The sequence below is a fragment of the Chroicocephalus ridibundus genome, chromosome 3 (assembly GCF_963924245.1).
Source record: "Chroicocephalus ridibundus chromosome 3, bChrRid1.1, whole genome shotgun sequence".
Classification (NCBI taxonomy): domain Eukaryota; kingdom Metazoa; phylum Chordata; class Aves; order Charadriiformes; family Laridae; genus Chroicocephalus; species Chroicocephalus ridibundus.
The window spans coordinates 67,694,383-67,712,609 of record NC_086286.1 but is presented as its reverse complement, the minus strand read 5'-3'; the positions used below and the strand labels follow the sequence as shown (position 1 = coordinate 67,712,609).

Sequence of the window (18,227 nt, the reverse complement as noted above, 5' to 3'; positions counted from 1 at the left end):
ATCTAATGGTTATTGGGTAAGGGTAATGGAGTCCCACAAAGGCAGCCACAGGAACACAGTAGCTGGGATCTCATCACACAAGAATCCATACTGCAACTTACATGAAAATTAAATTCCCATTTCAATCTCAGAGATGTTTTCCACATCACATAGAACATGACCATGCAGTTTCACAGGATTTATTTTTCCTTCATTGCTTTTGGTAATTGCAAATACAGCAGCACAAGCCTCCTTTCTCACACCATGGATTCGCATCCCTCAAAAGTTTCATGCTATGCCAAAAGAGAGCTGGTCTGCCCTCAGCACCCACTGTCAGCAGCCACACAGCGCTTTAAAGCAGCTTTTCCTCCTCAGATTGGGCATGCGAAATCCAGGAGTGTTTTCATCAACTATGTGAAGGGCAGCACAGGAACAGAGGTCCCTCTGGGCTGATGAGCCAGCAGAGCCAAAGTTCTCTGGAGTTGTTCAGAGAAGTTTCAATCATTTACATAAGAGCAGAGATGACAGCTGTGCTTGTAAAGACAGATTCTGAAAAAAAGGAACTACTAAAACTACTACTGCTAGGAACTACTAGAAGAACGTACTCTTTAAAAAGACCTTTATTTTGGTTGCATGGTTACAATTTTGAAGTCTATTTATGCTTACAGTTAGATTGTTCCCAAAGAATACTTCATAGCTTATGATGTAAACGGTGCATTCTCTAGCAGTCTAGTGTACAAGAACTTTATAAAATACAGATTAAGTGACTTTTTCATCTGTACACCTTTCAGATTAGTTCATCAAGATCAATTAAAAAGGCAAATAGATTAATTGGCAAAAAAGTGCTGTTACATTTTTAATATATTAGTACAAAATGGCACAAAAGGAAAAAGGTCATTTTAAAGGCTATAAGCATCAAACATCTTAGCTTGAATCAGTTCAACCGATTTCAAGTTGATTTCAAATACCACTGTTGAACTTGGAGTTTAACTTGTAATCTTCTTTTCTTCAGCTGTATGAAACATACAACTTTGGATCTGTTCATGGAAACCGAATCACAGCAGTTTCAGAACAGTGACATTCAAGTGCAGTTAGGAGGTTGGGAATTTTTACTCTTCCCAGTAAATCTAAGAATTCACAGACTGGAGCTTATTTTCATCTAGCCAAGCTCATCAATGCACATTTCAGATGCAAAGATACCAGACGTGTGCACATAAAACACAGTATTTCTTAATGCAAGAACTGAAACAAAAAAAAAATCCACGTAATTACATCATCCACCCTACATGCCTTTAGCAGGAGGCTTCCAGGCAGAACCATACTCAACGCCAGATACAGAGATATATGAAGTATTAAAAGATTTCAGGCAAACTGAAGGCTTAATTCAAAGGCTTCAGTTTTAAAAGAGAGATCACACCAACTTCAGCAACCTACATTTCATTTTTGAATGACCCATATCAAATGGGCAGGTGGGTGGGATGGAAGGGAAAGAGACAGAAAAACATTTCTAACTTAAAAATAAATTCTGAGATGTGAATTTGTTACCTCAAGCAACAATTCAGGAGTTTGTTTTGGCAGCAACATTTAGCAATATCCCAAAATATAATTACCCACCCCTTCAAAACACATTATCAGGATTTGATTAGCCCCCCTAAACCTTAACTTAAACATAAAACCTCTTAATGGAACAGTTTACGTTGTCAACTGTTTATCTTCTGGTAAGACAGCACTCACATCCAAGAGGGCAGGCAGTTATACTGATGGTAGTATTGAGAATGTTACTTCTCAGGTTAAAACAAAAAAGTCTTATAAAAAAAACAAGCGTGATGAAGTACAGAACCATTATTTTACTCAGCTTCACAACGAGCAAACCATGACTAGGAATTTCTTTCATAATTTAAGTACCAATTACAACACTTTCTCCAGAGACTTATCTTGCAGATAACCATATGATGAGTCCAAGAAGCAATAATCCAACAGTAAGTATAATAATGAGGATGCACATCTTCTTTCGGGACTTTTGCTGCCAATAGAGGAAAAAAAAAAAAAACAAGTTGATTGAAAACTGCGCCACCAGATCAGAAGACTACTCAAATGCTTTTATGGTCCTACTGCTTGTACAATCCAACTACATTGAGTCCTTACTAACAACAGGTCACATAAAGTTGTTCAAGAAAAGAAAAAAAAAAAGAGCTAATTTATCCGCAATTTACTTTTACAGCTATATTATTCAACAGAATTATTTCTGTGTATTTTCAGACATATATAATAAACTAATGAAAGAGAATACAGTATCGTAATGAATGGATGTAATTAGAACACTGTGGGAAAGAAAATGTGAGAGAGTAGGTGACCACGTACAGAGGAAAATGGACAATCAATTTGCACAGTAAAGGAGATGGAAATGATTTGTTAGAAAAGATAATATTTAAAGACTATTAATGTATATAAGGAAAGGGACAAAGGACTGCAGTGTTAGACTTCTGGAAGACTGACTTTGGATCTATTCGCAGAGTTGTTTTTGTGAAGTTTCTTAGGTACAACTTCCTCAAAAAGAAAACAGAAAAAAGAGAAAAAAGAAAAAAAGAGAGACCTGACTAGAGATGCAGTTATATAAATGTCACTACAACAAAGTTAAGAGCATGTCCAGAACTTTCACATCTCCAATACAGTTCTGTGCCTTGCGACACCAGAGCACACAAGACTAGCAGCAGTCTGTCATCCTTTATCTGACGGTTTCCTTCACAGCAGGAAAGGAAATTACCAGTGGGTTTCACAGGCATTTGCTGATAGCCAAGGGATAACAACACTCAAATCTTGGGATTCTAGGCCACAGGTCCAGAAGCAAAGCCAGGCTTTGCTCTATTTGGCAGAGGTTCTTCAGCCTGGGTGTTTTTGTTGTTTTTATTTTCCCCAAAAAACTACATCTCTGTCATTTCTTCATTGGAGCTGCTAGTTGTCTGCCCAGCACCACCCAGGCTACCAAATTTCTTAACTATTCTCTTCTTCTGGTTTTACTATCTCACTGCCACTTCTCCCACGGTCAGGCTAAAACTTCTTCATTTCATCATTTTAGTCGCTAGAACTCAATCTGGTTGCTAGAGGACCTTCCTTTTTTAAAATCTGTGGGCAGTTCTCTCCTTACACTCCTAGTCTCTTCCTTTTTCATCCTGGAGGCCACCTCTTGCCAAGACTGCACTGAAGTAAAACATTTTCCCTGTAACACTACTTAAGCAAGGTAATGGACTAAAGACACGGAGATCTTATTTCCTCATACACTTGATCATCATTTCTACAAGTGCTGAAGCACCAGTGGTAAACTGGGAAAGAAAGGAGAGGAGCCTGGCTTTGCCCGAACAGTTCTGCTGCATGTATGTACCCCATGTGGCAGATAAGTGTTGCATCCCTCCTCCAGCCACACACAGGAGTTGTGAGGGTACCAACCATGTGCAGTCTCATCCCTCCCTGCAGGCCTGGGCCTCTAACGCTTCCTTGAGAGGGGTCAGGGCATACAGATATAACAGTTGCCAAAACTAAAATAAGCCTGCTGAAAGTGGAAATGGTTTTTCAGCATCTTGGAACAAGGATGAGTCTTCAAACAAAAGAAGGTTCAACTCTGAAGCAAGCTACACAATCCTTTCAAACAGGCCAACTCTGCCGAGCGTCTGATCTCTGCTGCAAGACCCACTGAGCAGAAGCTTGTCAAAAGTCTCGGTAACCTTTTTTTGAAATCAGAAGATATTAAACCTTTACTCCTCAAGACAAAGCACAAAATTTTTCATTTTCAATTTCAACCAGAAAACTAACACCTTCCACAGAAAATTTTGCCTGCCTCTATTTTTTTTTTCTCTGAACTTCGTCAGTATCAAAATAGGAGCCATCAACCATATTTAACGTGCCAATTAGTGCTACCTAGAATACAGTTCAAGGATGCATCCACCCCTTTCCCTCTTCCACTTTTGAAATCAGCAGGCAATCCTTCAGACATTTTGTCATTGATTTACTGTCCTGGCTACTACTAACACACATAAGGGGATTAACAAAAAAAAAAAAAAGGTAAAAAAAAGTTTAAGGACTAACTCTCTAACTCTGACTTAAGAGGGAAGATTTACTACTAATAAGATTATTTCTAGTAAGTTCCAAAATGTTATAAAGAAGTGGCATTTAAAGGTATTTAAACGGCTTTTCAAAACAAATTTGAGAGTTTGAAATATGTTTTTAGCATCAGGGTAGCAATTAACAGAAGCTAGATATATTCAGAAGACAGCAAAAATTTGTGCTAACTGGCAGCATCTTCAGAAGACTTCCCTACTGCTCTAGTGACCTTTAGAGGCTTGGTCTCCACACACAGGAACCTTTTATTTCTTGAGCTGCCAAAGGAGGGGTTGGTTTGTTTGGGATTATGTTTTTGTTTTCTGTTTCTAAATAAATTTATAACTCCAGGTGCTCTGAAACAGCCTGGCTAATTTTACAAGAAACCCCAAGCTTTCGGGGTCACTGACTTTTGTTTCATAGGGACCTAGAAATACCGTCATAGTCTAACATAAACCTTTAAGTAAGTCTCCAAGCTCTGAGGAAACTGATAAGCAAAATCTGGACTGCTTAAGAACGCAGAAGTTAGGACTACTGGGAAAGGAGAGTTACAGGCAACTGGCAGTTGGCATTGACATTACCTGGTAGTTTGCTGCTCTTGACAGCTGCTGGTTTGCTTGCTGCACATGTACATCTGCATTTTCCACATTGGCTTCTATGCTGTCTTTTTTTTAGAAGGAAAGATTTCATATTTTGGTTAGTCATATGTAGTAGCTGCCCCCCAATAGCTGGCATCTTCATCAATACCCAAAGTTTTATACCTTGCATTATGGAAGCTTGATCCATCCTATACTTATTCCTGAATTCATTTCTGAACCACCAAGGCAACGAGTGGATGAATTCATGTCAGTAACAGCTCCCCTGTTACTAGAAGCAGGGCTGAACCTTTGGTACCAACTGGGGTAGAAACTTTCAGTACTTCAACTTTTTTTTTTTTTTTTTAAAAAAAACCAAAAAACTTTTACTTGTCCTCCAACTTGCTACTGACTACCCTCTGCTCAGATTAAAAAATTGCTAAGGCCTATGAAGTCAGAGGAAACAGACACACAAAACACCCCAAGAGGCACGACTCTAGTGTGGTACTCTATTATACTGACACAGATTTTTTTTTTTTTTTTCCCCCTGAAAAAATATGAACAGATTATGGGCTAAGGTGATAGAAAAAGCCCTGAAAATGTATGCTGGACATAGACAACAGCACGGCTTAGCAGCAGAATCAGGAAACGTATTTTGCAATCACATTTCATTAAAAGAATAAAGCTGTCTGCATGTAGGGCAAAGCAGGAACCTTTGCTGAATCTGCACAATTGTGGCATTAGTCATTACCTTAAAAATCCCCACATGAACTCCAATTTTATGTAAAAACAGTTCAAAAAACCTACTTTTAAAGACATTTTATACACATTAAAAATTACATAATGTTTTAAGCTACATTTTAAACACACCTCCTTAATGTACTCCCAGTCACCTCAGCCAGTCTACCCATTATTAGGTCGCACCTGATTTGCTTTAGCATTGATACTCTCATTAGAGAAAGTTTTCCAGCAAAAGAAAGTTTACATTGCTGCTCTCCAGAGAAACAGAATAAAAAATTTTCAGGGAATATCTGAATTGGACTTACCTATCACATCACCTTGTTCATGGATCATCATTCCTAGATCTTTAAAAATTTCATTGATGTCCATAATATCTGCCTGCAAGGAAACAATCATCGCATTAATTGACATAACATATTCTAGCATCTCCGTATATTTAGATATAAATACTGCTCCTTCTCCTCCCAAGTACGCGTCCATGACTTTTTACACTATGAGATAAAAAAACACCTTAATATGTTTATTTGGAAGGATTTTTTTGGTACTGTGAGACCAAATTCATCATAATGAAACTAACTGAAGGTATGTGCACAAAGTACACTTCACATCACAAAAAGAATCCTTTATTGCTGAGAGGTTGTTTTAACACATACTTGTATTAGTTTAACTGAAGGGAAAGGCTCATGCCAACTTCGCTTAAAAGCTATCTGTTTAAGCCAAATTAATAAAAGTGTGTGCAGAAAGTCTTTTGCTTGAGTTTGAGTACACAAATTTCATAAGTACCACCGTTTACAGAAACTACCTCTATAATGTGTCTAGGCAATTGCACCTATATTACATAATCCTATTCCCATCTGGTTATAATGAAGTGATGGATGCCATGTTACCACTGTGCATATGATCTCTTCTTAACTAATGACTGCTACATGTTTAGTTCAATTCACTGTATGTTAATGTATGGGTGGCAAGGGAGAGATTATTGAAAAACTTATACATAGAATGGGTTTTGCCACATGCATCAGCAAGACCTCCTGACAAACTCCAGTTCCAGCATCTTTCTTGTTGATGGTAGAGATGTAGATTCCAAACCAGCTGGGAAAATGAACTTCATCTTTACAGATGTCTATTGATGTCAGTATTTCATCATATGTGATATTTTTTGTGTAGTTTACGTGTTTTTAAAGGTTTTTGGCTTAATTACAGAAGTTTGAATGAAACGGAGCATCTCCGTATTTCCAGAAATGTTCAAAAAAGCCACTTAGAAAATGAAAATGTTGAATAATACATTGGGAATACCTGGGAGAAAAGGTATAATTTTGCTTCATTTATAGTCACTGTTAAAAAAGGGTTATGTTGGAAAAAAAATGATATGTATTTTTTCTTGCAATCACAAGAGCACCTTCTTATTCCATAACTGAACCACTGAAGTTAAACACAGTATCAAAACATGGCTTTCACATAGCAGATTTCTAATATATATAAAGGCAATATTTGTAGTTTTGAAGGAAAAAACCAAACCCACAAACAAAACCTAACTCCTCAAGATTAATATCTGCAGTTAATGCTCATGCCGCTATAAAATGTTTTTCTTTGAAAGCATTAAAAGCATATTCTGCTGTAAAACCACTTGTACTTACCTCAAGCTGCCTAATGGAAGATTCCCTCTCCTCAATAAGACGGAGGTCATCTTCTGTAATTTCTTCATCCTGCAGTTGTGCTTGCGGTTGACTATCAAACAAAAAAACCCAAAACACCCAGAATTGAACAGGCACGACAGGAAATAACTCAGAAGAATAAAACGACAGTTAAGCACATAGCACATACTTTACATTCCCAGTTAACGAAACGCACGTTTTTTACCCTTACCTGTCTAGCTAACAGGGAAGTTCTAGTGCTCACACCTTTTTGGTATAGGAAACTGCTGCTGTAGCAACATTGCACATTGAGCTAGCTGATTGGAAATTCCAAGAATGAATACAATGGCAAAGTTTCTTCTGAATGATAAACTGCAGGGTTTATATCCATCTGAGGCAAAAGCAAGCTAGCCAACAAAACAGAATCTGAGACTGAGAAGCAGTTCTTGGAGAGTATGGAAGCAGTGAGAGATCACAGTAAACATTGGGCCCTTGTCACAACTTAACAGTTTTACTCTATTCACAGGTTGGACACTGCTTACCTAAGTTTGGGTCTCAGGAAGCCCAAACACAGACTTAAGGAAGCTTAACAAGATGACTAAAGCTGAAGCACCGGGAAAAAAACAGGGAAATTATGTGAACTGCTCCTTTTTCTTCCCACCTATCCCGCCAAAGCCTCTTCTCTACATTTGCCTTACAGAAGAAAGCCTAACTGAACAACCTATCCCAACTCCCTCCAGAAAAAGGCAACTGATGAGAAAAAAATTTTTTTTAAAAAAATTTAAATAATTGGCAGCTGGCTTCCCTTCATGCCATTTATTATTCTGAGCTAGGTTAAGACTTATTAACAAATTCAGCCTACCTGTCCCACGAGACAAGCGTTCCTTCTTTGTAGCCATCTTCAGGAGCACCACCCTACGTGATCAGTGTTTAAAAATATAAATAAAACATTATGGCCCTGAAAAGAGCACTGTTAGCATTTCTATAATGAGTCAATATTACAAGGTAAGTCAACTTCAAACTGAAACATGATTTAATGTGTTCTCATCCTGATTTTGCTTTATGCATGCATAAAGCTGAAATACAAGCAAAACCATTCAGCTCAGTAACTGTCTCCTAAAATTTACAAGTACAGCAACGTGTATTTGGCACAGATTGAAAAGGCAAAATTGATACACTGACAAGGAAAAGCTCGATACCTCAAGCTTCTCAGCACTTCTGCGCTGTAATACTGCATAGAAATCTGGCAAGTGATTCTTCCCTGTAGGAAAAATCTGTTGATATCTAAAGGTCCAGCAAAAGCATTTCAAAATCTACTAAAAATTGCTTTTGCAAGATTACGGCATGAACCCAGGGGTCATTCATACCTTTGTGTGACAAAGGCAAGGGAAAAAGTAACAGTTCTCAGGGGGGTTATCACAACTTAATTCAGCCTTTACTATAAAATAATTTAGCACACGTTCTGCAGTATTTGGAGTCACATATGAGCTTCTGTAAATAGCACTGTGGAGACAAGTTTGACATCCAACACCACCAACATGACTGTAAACAGAGTATAATGGCACGTTTTCCGATACTTACAGATACCCTTGAGCTGGCTCTTACTCTGGCTACAAAGTCTTTTTCTTTCTCAGCAGCTTGCCTTTGGAGTCTTTGGAAATTTGTTAGTGCTGTGGTGAACTCCCCCACAAGACGGTCTTTCTGTATTTTTCTTTGACGCTAAAGGAGAAAAAGTTTTACCAAGTCAAATGAGCTCTGGCTTTTCAAGGCTCTGCCATTTCCAGGCTGCTCAATACTAAGGCATATACTCTTTTTTTTATTGTACTAAATAGATGTAAGAGAAGGCTGCCTACAAAACCATTTGCAACTGCATGAACAAACCTTCCTTCCTTCTGGGATCACATAACTCTGTATAATTCAAGGCATTTAAAGAGGAAACCAGTGTATTTATTTTCATTTAACAGCTGGAAACAAGAAAGGGGCAGGGACAAGAAATCTTCTACTTTCCTTACTATATGTTGATTATAAAACACACTATGTAAGTGTGAAATATTTTGATACCATGGATGCTAAAACCATAGTACGGTTAGTTATGCAAAGTTCAGTGAATGGGGAGGGGGAAGGGTGCAGAAAAGAAAGAACAGGGCACTTTGCATGTATTTTACATAAATGCTGGAAATACATATTGAGTTGCATCCAGAAGTGGGTTCACATCCTCCCTTAAGTGCTTAAGAACAGGTACAAAAATACCTGTTTAGTATTTTTGGTTTGGTATTTTGGGTTGGTTTTTTTTTTAGGATGTAGGGGTGGGAAGAGGAATACTGGGCACACATGTCCTGGTTTGGGGTGGAGCACAGCCAGCTTTCTGTTCAGTGAGAGCGCCTCCACCATATTTCCCTAAATGTATACATTACATCAACCCTTCCTTTCAAATTTCTGAGAGGCTATAAATGCCATTCATCAATCTGTTATTTATACATTTCATTGGGAAGTAGCTTTGATGAAGATGTTCATGATAAAAAGGAGTAAAATGAAACAGTAAAACATCTCACCACCACCTTTTCAGCTACAAGATAAAGAAACAGAAAAAACATAAAAAAACACCCCAAACATACATTGCCTGGACTACAGGTTATATACCAAGACCAAGTTTTAACACCTCTATTAGAAGTTTACAACTTGACAGGATAAGAACACGTGGATCATGGCCTGCCATTTGAATTCAGTGTTTCAGGAGAATTCATTTTTCCTAAAGGCTTCTTGGTAACCAGCCACAGACCAGGCAAGTTGTTTGAGTGACAATAACCTGAGTTCATTTTTTCTGGGATCCTGTTGCTCTTCGTTATCTAAGCAACAGATTTTGCTAGGATAAGAAACCATAGGATGGCAGATAGGAGTGTGCTAATGGCAACAGCCATTTCACATGTTACATCCTGAGGAGATTTTACACAGACCCGGGAAAGAAGCAGTTTAAAGACTGTACAAGTTGCTTTAGTAACAGCTCCTGTACACGCCTCTTAAAGGAAAAGCCTGTGGACGAGACATAGCACATATGCTGATCTGAGCGATGTAGAACAGACCTACTGTGTACAATCAAATTATTCGGACAGTCTGGCCATTTGCCCTGCATGCGGTTTTGGCATACAATTCCTTGACCCCAGAAGCAGTCAGAGCGCCTGCGGAGTCAGACTTGGCATCACTGCAATGGATTACAAAGTCCCCTGCTACCTGAAATCACAGACACAGCTCACTGCCTTGATTCCTACAATTTCGGTCAAACTACCTCATTCCTGATACATAAAACCAACTTTGGAACAAGTCTGGACTGCAACAAAATATTCTTATGTTGTAAGTGTCCCTGTTGTGCAAATATGTTGACTAACTAAACAGCGCTTTGAAAGCCTGGTGAGGAGCACAAAAATAGGCATGCAGAACTGAAGTCACTCAAATCCTCTACCTGAGCCAACATGATAATCAAACAAGCCATGCTCTTTGGTTTTATACCTGTTCACTTGTTGCAGGCAGAGATCCAAACTCTTTAATGTATTTGTCAGTTTCTTTGGCAAGCTGGTTGGTGTATTGCTGCTTCTGTTGCCTAAAACCAAATGCAGAATTTAATTAGAGACCATTGGGTTATTTCGTTAGAATTTCACCGATTCTCAGAAAAGGTACAGTACTAAATGCTTCTCTAGAGTGCACGAAGCCATTTTTATTCTGTTCTTCACTGTAAAGGCATAACATCATGGATTCCAGGTGGGACGGATGCTAAAGAAGGTACGTTCCTCAGTGCGACAGCATCATTACTCACTTTTTTTTTTTTAAGGTTTCTTCTGTTTTCCCAACGTGCAGCAATAAGTTTCCTGTTATTATGAATATCTAAACATGCTTTTCATAGTCCTTTTGAGGCTATCATAGTTGGAAACACCTGGTCATTTCTGAGTTCAGAATAACTGTAGAAAAGACCAAATTTTTTCTGTGTGGAAGAATATACCGTAGCTTGAATATAATTCTGATACCACAGCCCATGAAAAATCATTTCCTGACAGTTACTGGGAAGCTTATCCAGAGATCTACATTCTCCCACAATACAATAGCTGTTGAACTTAGCTGAAAACTTTATTATTTACTAATAGCTTTATCAGTGCTTAAAAAACCCCAACACACCTTGTTTTCAACAGCATTGCTATTTTTGGTATTTTCTCTCTTTGCTTCGGATACTATCACATACTACTTTACCAATCTTCATATTTTTTTCCTGAAGCAACTCAAATTCTTTACCTGCTTTTGCATACTCCTCCCCAGTGTATATAAAAAGGTTTTACCTAGAAAGCTATTAGTAAGCAACCAACATCAATATTTAAAATAATCAAATAACTCTTCAGATATATACCAACGTGAAAGGAAAGGCCAAGTGTTCAGACAAGTGAAAAAAGGACAGATGAAAACTCAAGGAAGCTTACCGTATATATTACCTCCACAAAGGGACTGGAACGTGTCCTTCACAACAGTTTCTATCCTGTTTAGTTTTGTATTTATGCCTAGATCCTGCCTGGTTATTGCATAAACTGTATGTTGATCTTCGCCTATTTAGTCTCCAGTAGGATATCTTTTGCGGATTGTACCTGGCTGATGTTATGAGCCCTGAACTCGGGTTATTATAAAGCAATCTGGCTGTTCACACAAAATGAATGTGATGCCTTTGGTCCAATACACACCTCCTCCTCCTATTCAATGGTCACAGTGCGGCATTAACCACACTGAAGCCTGGCAACTTTTTCACCCACAGGGTTAGCACAACACGTCACTTATACGCAGTTATTATGCTGAGATTAATGCGGTAATGGAAAAAATCATCCTGGTGCATTTGACTGTGCAGAAAAGTGGAGAGCAGCTGACCGTCTCTGCTGGTGGCATATTAATGGAAGTCCACCTTCAGGTGACTGAACTACAGCACAGCATCTGCCCTGGAGCCTTATTTCACTTCTGCTGTGTTAGTATTTCTGGTACACCTCTACTCTATGATGTCACCCCTCACTGTAGCTTTCATCACTAAATAGACGTTCCCCTCTCTCCCTCAGTATCACATGTCCCAAAATCCCCAACATATTCATTATCTTGTGAAACTTATACAGACAGGTTTGAAGAGCTGATAGGGGTGGCAGGATGCAGTGTTTGTTTTTTAAACAATGATATTGCTTTCTGGTCCTGCCACTTTCCCTTTGCTGACATACAGCATAGGTCTCATAGATGTATTGATACTGCAGGCAACATACCGCAGCAAACCAGCTGACTCTAGTTTACAGACTACCCAAGATTAATTTAAAAAAGTGGATCTCAACATTTAAATTTCAAGTATTTTTCTACACTTGCCTTTCTCGGTGAGATCTCGGCGAGATCTCTGTCTAACAAAAAGACCACCTCATCACCTACCAGGCGATTGTTTACAATGCAATGAAATAAAATGTTTTCATGTGAAGTACTCACAGCTGTTGTCTCAACTCAGGCGTGTCTTGTGGTGTTCCAAGCTGATGTAGTATTCTTTGTATTTCGGCAGCTGTTTGTGAAGAGGAAGAGAAATTTTAATGGGGCACAAACAATTCATACTTAATTTTATGCATTTTTGCTCTACAATTCTTAAGCCATAAAAGTTGACAGAAACTGATACTTAAGACTTTTTCAAGTTACTACAAAGACTCCACTTAAGAAGTCCCAGAACAACTATTGAATGGTTTTTGCCAAGTCAAAGACAAAGCCCAGGGTTTTTTATAAAGGATGGGAATGTATTCAAGTGTCTAGGTAGAAGCAGGCAATTTAAAGATCAGTTAATAGCTTCACTATAATAAGTATAAATCAGGCCTTTTAAAATTAATTTCTAAAGTAAGCAGCACAACTCTTATTCTGGTTTAATCATATCTTACACACGTAATTTTGGAAAGCCACATTAAAGACTGCCATCACATTGTCATACAAAAATATTTCAGAACCAGTGCATTAATGAAGAGACAGCAACAAAGTATTCATGGCTTACAGTACACTAAAACCAAAAGAAAAGTCAGCTGTCCGGTTTAAATTGCAGTTTTAATAGCCTTACATTTTTAAATGTGGGATACAAACCACCAGTGATTTTGAGGTGTACTTCATAAAAAATATTAGTTTTGAACTGCAAGAAGTGACACATCATCTGAGCCTTATTTTCAGCTTAATGTATTTTACTGTCACATGAGAAAGGAGAAAAACGGACAGACACTTCAAGGATATCACACTGCAAAGCTAATACCCTCAATGTGCTTTATCTCAGCTTAACACCCCCACACCTTCTAAAATGAAAGAATACATATGCAAAATGACTTTATTTTTGCTTGACCCTGACTAAGAGTAGACTTGTCTTCCCTGTATTTCTGTGGCCCTCCCCAGGCAGACTGGTATACCACACAGTCACTACAAAATACGACCGTATGATAGTACACAGGATCCCCACTTTACCAGCACACTATCCTTTTTTTTTTTTTTTCCTAAATACAGTTAAAATTGCCATCTCTAAGTAATGAAGAAAACAATTTTTTTTTTAAAGTATTTTTCCATATATCATGGAAGAGATCTGTAACAGACAGAACTTCAGTTACAAGACGAAAGTTACCTGTGACTTATGTTAAGCAGTTAAATAAAACTGGAAGTCCTTTGAACATTTTTAGTAATAATATTACTTCTAAGCTTTGTTTCATAACAAGGCTCCATTGAATTAGATGATATTGGACTTTCTACACCACTTTACACAGCATCCCAACGTTGACAACTGCTACAGCCAACTCCCTCGGTGCACACCGAGGTGAGGAAGACATCAAAAAAAGGGGGAAGTTTTGCACAAGGTAAAAATCAAATCCTTCAAGGTAGAAGTCTTTGGGGGAAATGAGCGGACATAAGCTACTAAAAGAATTAACTGAGGGGAACAGCCCTGTAAGATGGGTTTCACATAGCTTGTATTTTAATTGAGCTGAAAAGCAGAAAAACAGAAGTGAAAAATTTGGGAATTTTGGCAAGAGTCGCCACCTGTCGCCGAGCATCAGCCCGTCCCTTCCCGGGGCAGGACCGGGAGGTCCCCGCGCTGCTCCGGCCGTACTGATAGATACCGGCTTTGGGTAATTAAGTCTTCTTTTTGTGTTCGGTGTAATGCGTTGTTTTAAAACAAATAAACAAACAGATAACCGGATGGTGTTATCTTCAACAGTGTGAACGTTTAATATCTATAAGACTGAGCACAAATTATCCTTCATTTGTTCCAAGGCACTCTCCCTTCGGATTCCAGAGCCAAGGAACTCAGTGATTCTGTATGTACTTTTACAGCGAGAATTAAAAAAAAAAAAAAAAAAAGGGGGGGGGGCAAACAAAACACCAAAAAAAAAATCCACAACAACCAACCAAACCGCAAGCGCTCTGTTGTTTTGCAGACAGAAAAAGTGCCGGTGTCTTCTACCGCCACCTAGAGATGAATTATTTAACTGTAAATAAAGAAAATACCTGTGTTTTAAATAAAGGCTCTCACTCGAAAATTTCTCTGAAACAAAGCCTATACTTAAAATATTTGCATTCCAAGTTAATTGGATATTTATCCTACTTCTAAAACTGAACACAAGTAGATAATTGAGGGGAAATTAAAAGCCAGCACTGCGTAGCTGGTCAGTTATACAGTTCCAGGCAGAAGGAAGTTCATCCCAGTTCAGGTCTTGTGATTCAATAATTCAACATAAAATTAAAACATATTTTACCAAGTCGTCTGTAAATATGCATCAAAATAGCAAAGTGCTAACAGGCTCTTAAATCTCAGAAAAAATAAAATAAATCAAGGGGAAAAAAACCAAACAACCAAGGACTGAACAGACAGCAATTCTTCTGGGCTTCCTGTAATTTAGCATTTTCCAACTTAACCTTTCACAATAAGGATATTATTCAGAAAAAAACCCCAGCATTTCTCTTTTCAGTTTTTTGTACATATGTACATATGAAGTATACTGCATTGAAAAGTGAAACATTGCTTATTCAAGTAAGCAAACAGAAAAAAGGCGGAACAGTAATAATAAATTTCAGCCAACCATCTTAAGCAGCTGAAGCTGTCTGTGTAAAACCAGCCAAAAGCAAGTTGGTAGGATCAGTATAACACAGGAAGTAGAGAAGTTGACCTCCCCGAAATCTTGATTTACAGTACATACCTGCAGGTTGAGGAGTAAAAGAAATGCCCCTTTGTACTCCTTCATATTAATATAAACATGCTAGAGTGTATGGAGGCTAAAAAAAAAAAAAAAAAAAATGTATTTATAGTCTTACAATTCCTTTGGTTTGGATTGGGTTTTAACAGAATTCCTACTGTTGCTACTACTCATTCAGACATTTGATATAATATTATTCATATAGTCACGAAACCACCTAAACCACAGACAATTGTCCAGACTCGTGAACTCATACAGCTTTATTGATAAAAACAAAATTTAAAACAGGCTTTGAGACATTACCACCTGGATCACAGAGGTAAAGTGTCTTGTGTTCCCTCACGTGCATACGCTGAGATCTTACAGGATTTGATTCAAAGCAAGAACTGGCTTCAAAACTTCTTAGAGAAAAGTCAATATCCCTTCCTTTCCTCAAAGGAAAAGCAGGGTAGCCTTAGACTCTCCTCCTGATGGTTAGACTGTAGAAACACCTCTGCTGGCTCCTTCCATTGCCCCATTTGGGAAACAAGCACAGAGAGGGTCTTGGCACTGGCGGTGGAGAGCAAAGCTGCTGGAAAACCAGGATTACTTTTCGTAAAACACAGGCCCATAAGTTATTAGCTTCACTGCTGATGGTGGTATTTGTAAGGGTACTGCCTCCCTTGTTTAAGCAGATTTTTGCCCCTCTGCAGGAAGTTCAGGCTGGCACATCAAGGCACCTGGCAGCTGCTTTGGTGCCACTCAATCCATCAGCAATGCTTAAGTGTCCCGGAGAGACAAAGGCTTAGGCCCACCTCACAAAGTCCCAGCTCTGCACTGTAAACACACCGGTAATAGTCAGGGACCAAAGATCAGAGTACCGTTTTGACGGGTTCCTAGGTTACCTCACCCTTTATGGTTTTCCCTTCCCCACTTCCTGATTCTTCCAACTTCCCAAGGAGCTCTGAAAGACAGGAGTAATATGACCACCAGAAGTCCCTGCTATCCATCTGGGCATCACCAATCCTGTAGCAGAGCCTGACTGGATCTTATGCATGATTTTAATCCATTTCAGTGCAAATTCTGACACTTTAACTCAGGTTCCTTGGGTACGTACAGCTAGCTGCTGGACTTTGCTCATGAGCTGCAGAAGGGCACACACCGCATGCACACGTGTTCTTCACCAAAGTCACCAGGATATGACAACGGCCTCCGTCAGAGGTGCACAAACTCCTGCAGCCGCTTCTACACTGAAGATCAGGGTAGATGTTTGCATATAATGCAGATCAGCAGCTCTTTCAGGGCTCGTACTGCTACCCTGAAGGAGCAGCACCTTGTCAGCTGTGGGCTGGCAATGAGCCACCCCAGCAGGCAGGTCCCCCTTGGGAACTGGGCAGTGCAGGAAGCAGGGTACATGATACCACGCAAGCAAAGTGCATTTTTTCCAAGCAACTGCTGTCTCCCATGCAAAAGAAAAGAATCTCACTTTTTCCACATGAAAATGAGTCTCTTCTTAGAAAGAAGCAATACTGTATTAGCAAGAAGACTGTTCACTTGCCTTTTCAACATTCCTGATCTAAATCTCATCGTACATAACTATTAGCTGATGAAAGCTACTCAGCTACCCTCAGACCAGTCACGTGCTCAGGAACAGGTCAGACACGGTTAATGATGAGCCAGAGAAACAATTAAGACCAAACCTGAATTCCTACAGAGACAATTATTTCAGAGTCAGCCCATGTTTACTTTTAGTAAGGCAAACAGTGGTTCCATTTCTAGTCAGTGGAAGCTCCCCCTCTAGTTAAAGGGAACCAAAACAAAAAAAGACACAGAAAAAAATTGTAATAGTGTCTCATATAAAAGGCACCCTTTTCTCTACATGAGTTACAGGAGTAGTGAGATTTACAGTGGAAATATTTACATCTTTTAACAGACATGTTCCTGACAGATTTGCAATATATACTATTTTTTCCATAGATAAAAATGTATTTCTCATATTGGATCACACATCACCCTTGTTTAACAGCTGGCTTTCAGCTGGCTAGGAAACAAGAAACTTCACCTCCTTTCTCCTCATCTTCCTTTGTCTTTCAGCCAGTTCTGCAAAGCTATTCCATTACCACTAGTAAATCCACGTTGACATAGCTGCTGGTTCTGCTCCTTGAACATGAAAACATTTAAGATCACACAGGAAGTTTCAAACTTAAAATAAAGATACAAATAAATAAATTAATACAATGAAGACCAACACGTAAACAACTTCTTGCCTTTAAGAACACAGAAGCAAAAAAAATTATCCCCAACTGAGGATGGTCTAACTTTGGAACGCTTACCAGTAACTCCAGCTACAGGAGAGCAGCTTTCCCAAGTTACCTACAACCAGCTGTCTTCCCATCTCAACTTCCATTCTATTTAATATTTGGAAAACCAAACTTTAAACCCTCAAGTGGCCGTGATCAAGCTTGTTGCAGCTTTACAGCTGGAAAGCGAGGTGAATCAACGCATAACCCACAGAATTCTAAAAATGACACAACATAGAAGCATGAAAGGGGGGTGGGTGGGGGAATATGTTTAATGAGCGCTGCTTATTACCCCTTTGCAGCCTGGAACCTCACTTCTTACTTGGATCATGTAAGATTGCGTCACAGCTATGCAGCAGCAGTTTCCTTCAGTGCTACAGTCCAAGCCAGACCCACCACATTGCCCAATTTCATAAAGCTGCGCTCTAATGCTTCCACAGGAAACGCGGCACCCATTGGGTGTGCATGGAAAAAACACCGGCAGCAAGAGGAACAACAAACGCGGAGTCCCTGTACTGCAGAGGGCCAGAACCAGACAAGCAGGCAGGGCGAGTACAATGAAACCTGCCTTACAGAACAGCAGGGCTGGGGACCTGTCAGAGGGAGAAGGAGCAGAACACTGTTCCAACCAGCGGCTACAGCTGCTCCTGAATATTAACTGCAATGGTGAGGGTCCCCCACATGCCACCGTCTTTTACTTAAAAAGGGATGGATAGGGTTTTAGTT

General features: G+C 39.1%; 1 protein-coding gene across 1 annotated transcript in view; it reads right to left on the bottom strand.

Moving 5' to 3' along the window:
* Nucleotides 1-581: 581 nt before the first annotated feature.
* The window catches only part of STX7 (syntaxin 7), a 35,561-nt gene continuing 17,915 nt past the window's right edge, over nt 582-18,227 (bottom strand). Inside the window, exons 3-10 of the mRNA XM_063329573.1 lie at nt 12,506-12,575; nt 10,526-10,616; nt 8,603-8,740; nt 7,884-7,936; nt 7,025-7,115; nt 5,693-5,765; nt 4,653-4,735; nt 582-2,002 (exon numbers count right to left, since the gene is read on the bottom strand). Of these exons, the coding sequence (XP_063185643.1) occupies nt 1,910-2,002; nt 4,653-4,735; nt 5,693-5,765; nt 7,025-7,115; nt 7,884-7,936; nt 8,603-8,740; nt 10,526-10,616; nt 12,506-12,575 (692 nt within the window). The 3' untranslated portion in view covers nt 582-1,909. The remainder of the gene's footprint in view (nt 2,003-4,652; nt 4,736-5,692; nt 5,766-7,024; nt 7,116-7,883; nt 7,937-8,602; nt 8,741-10,525; nt 10,617-12,505; nt 12,576-18,227) is intronic.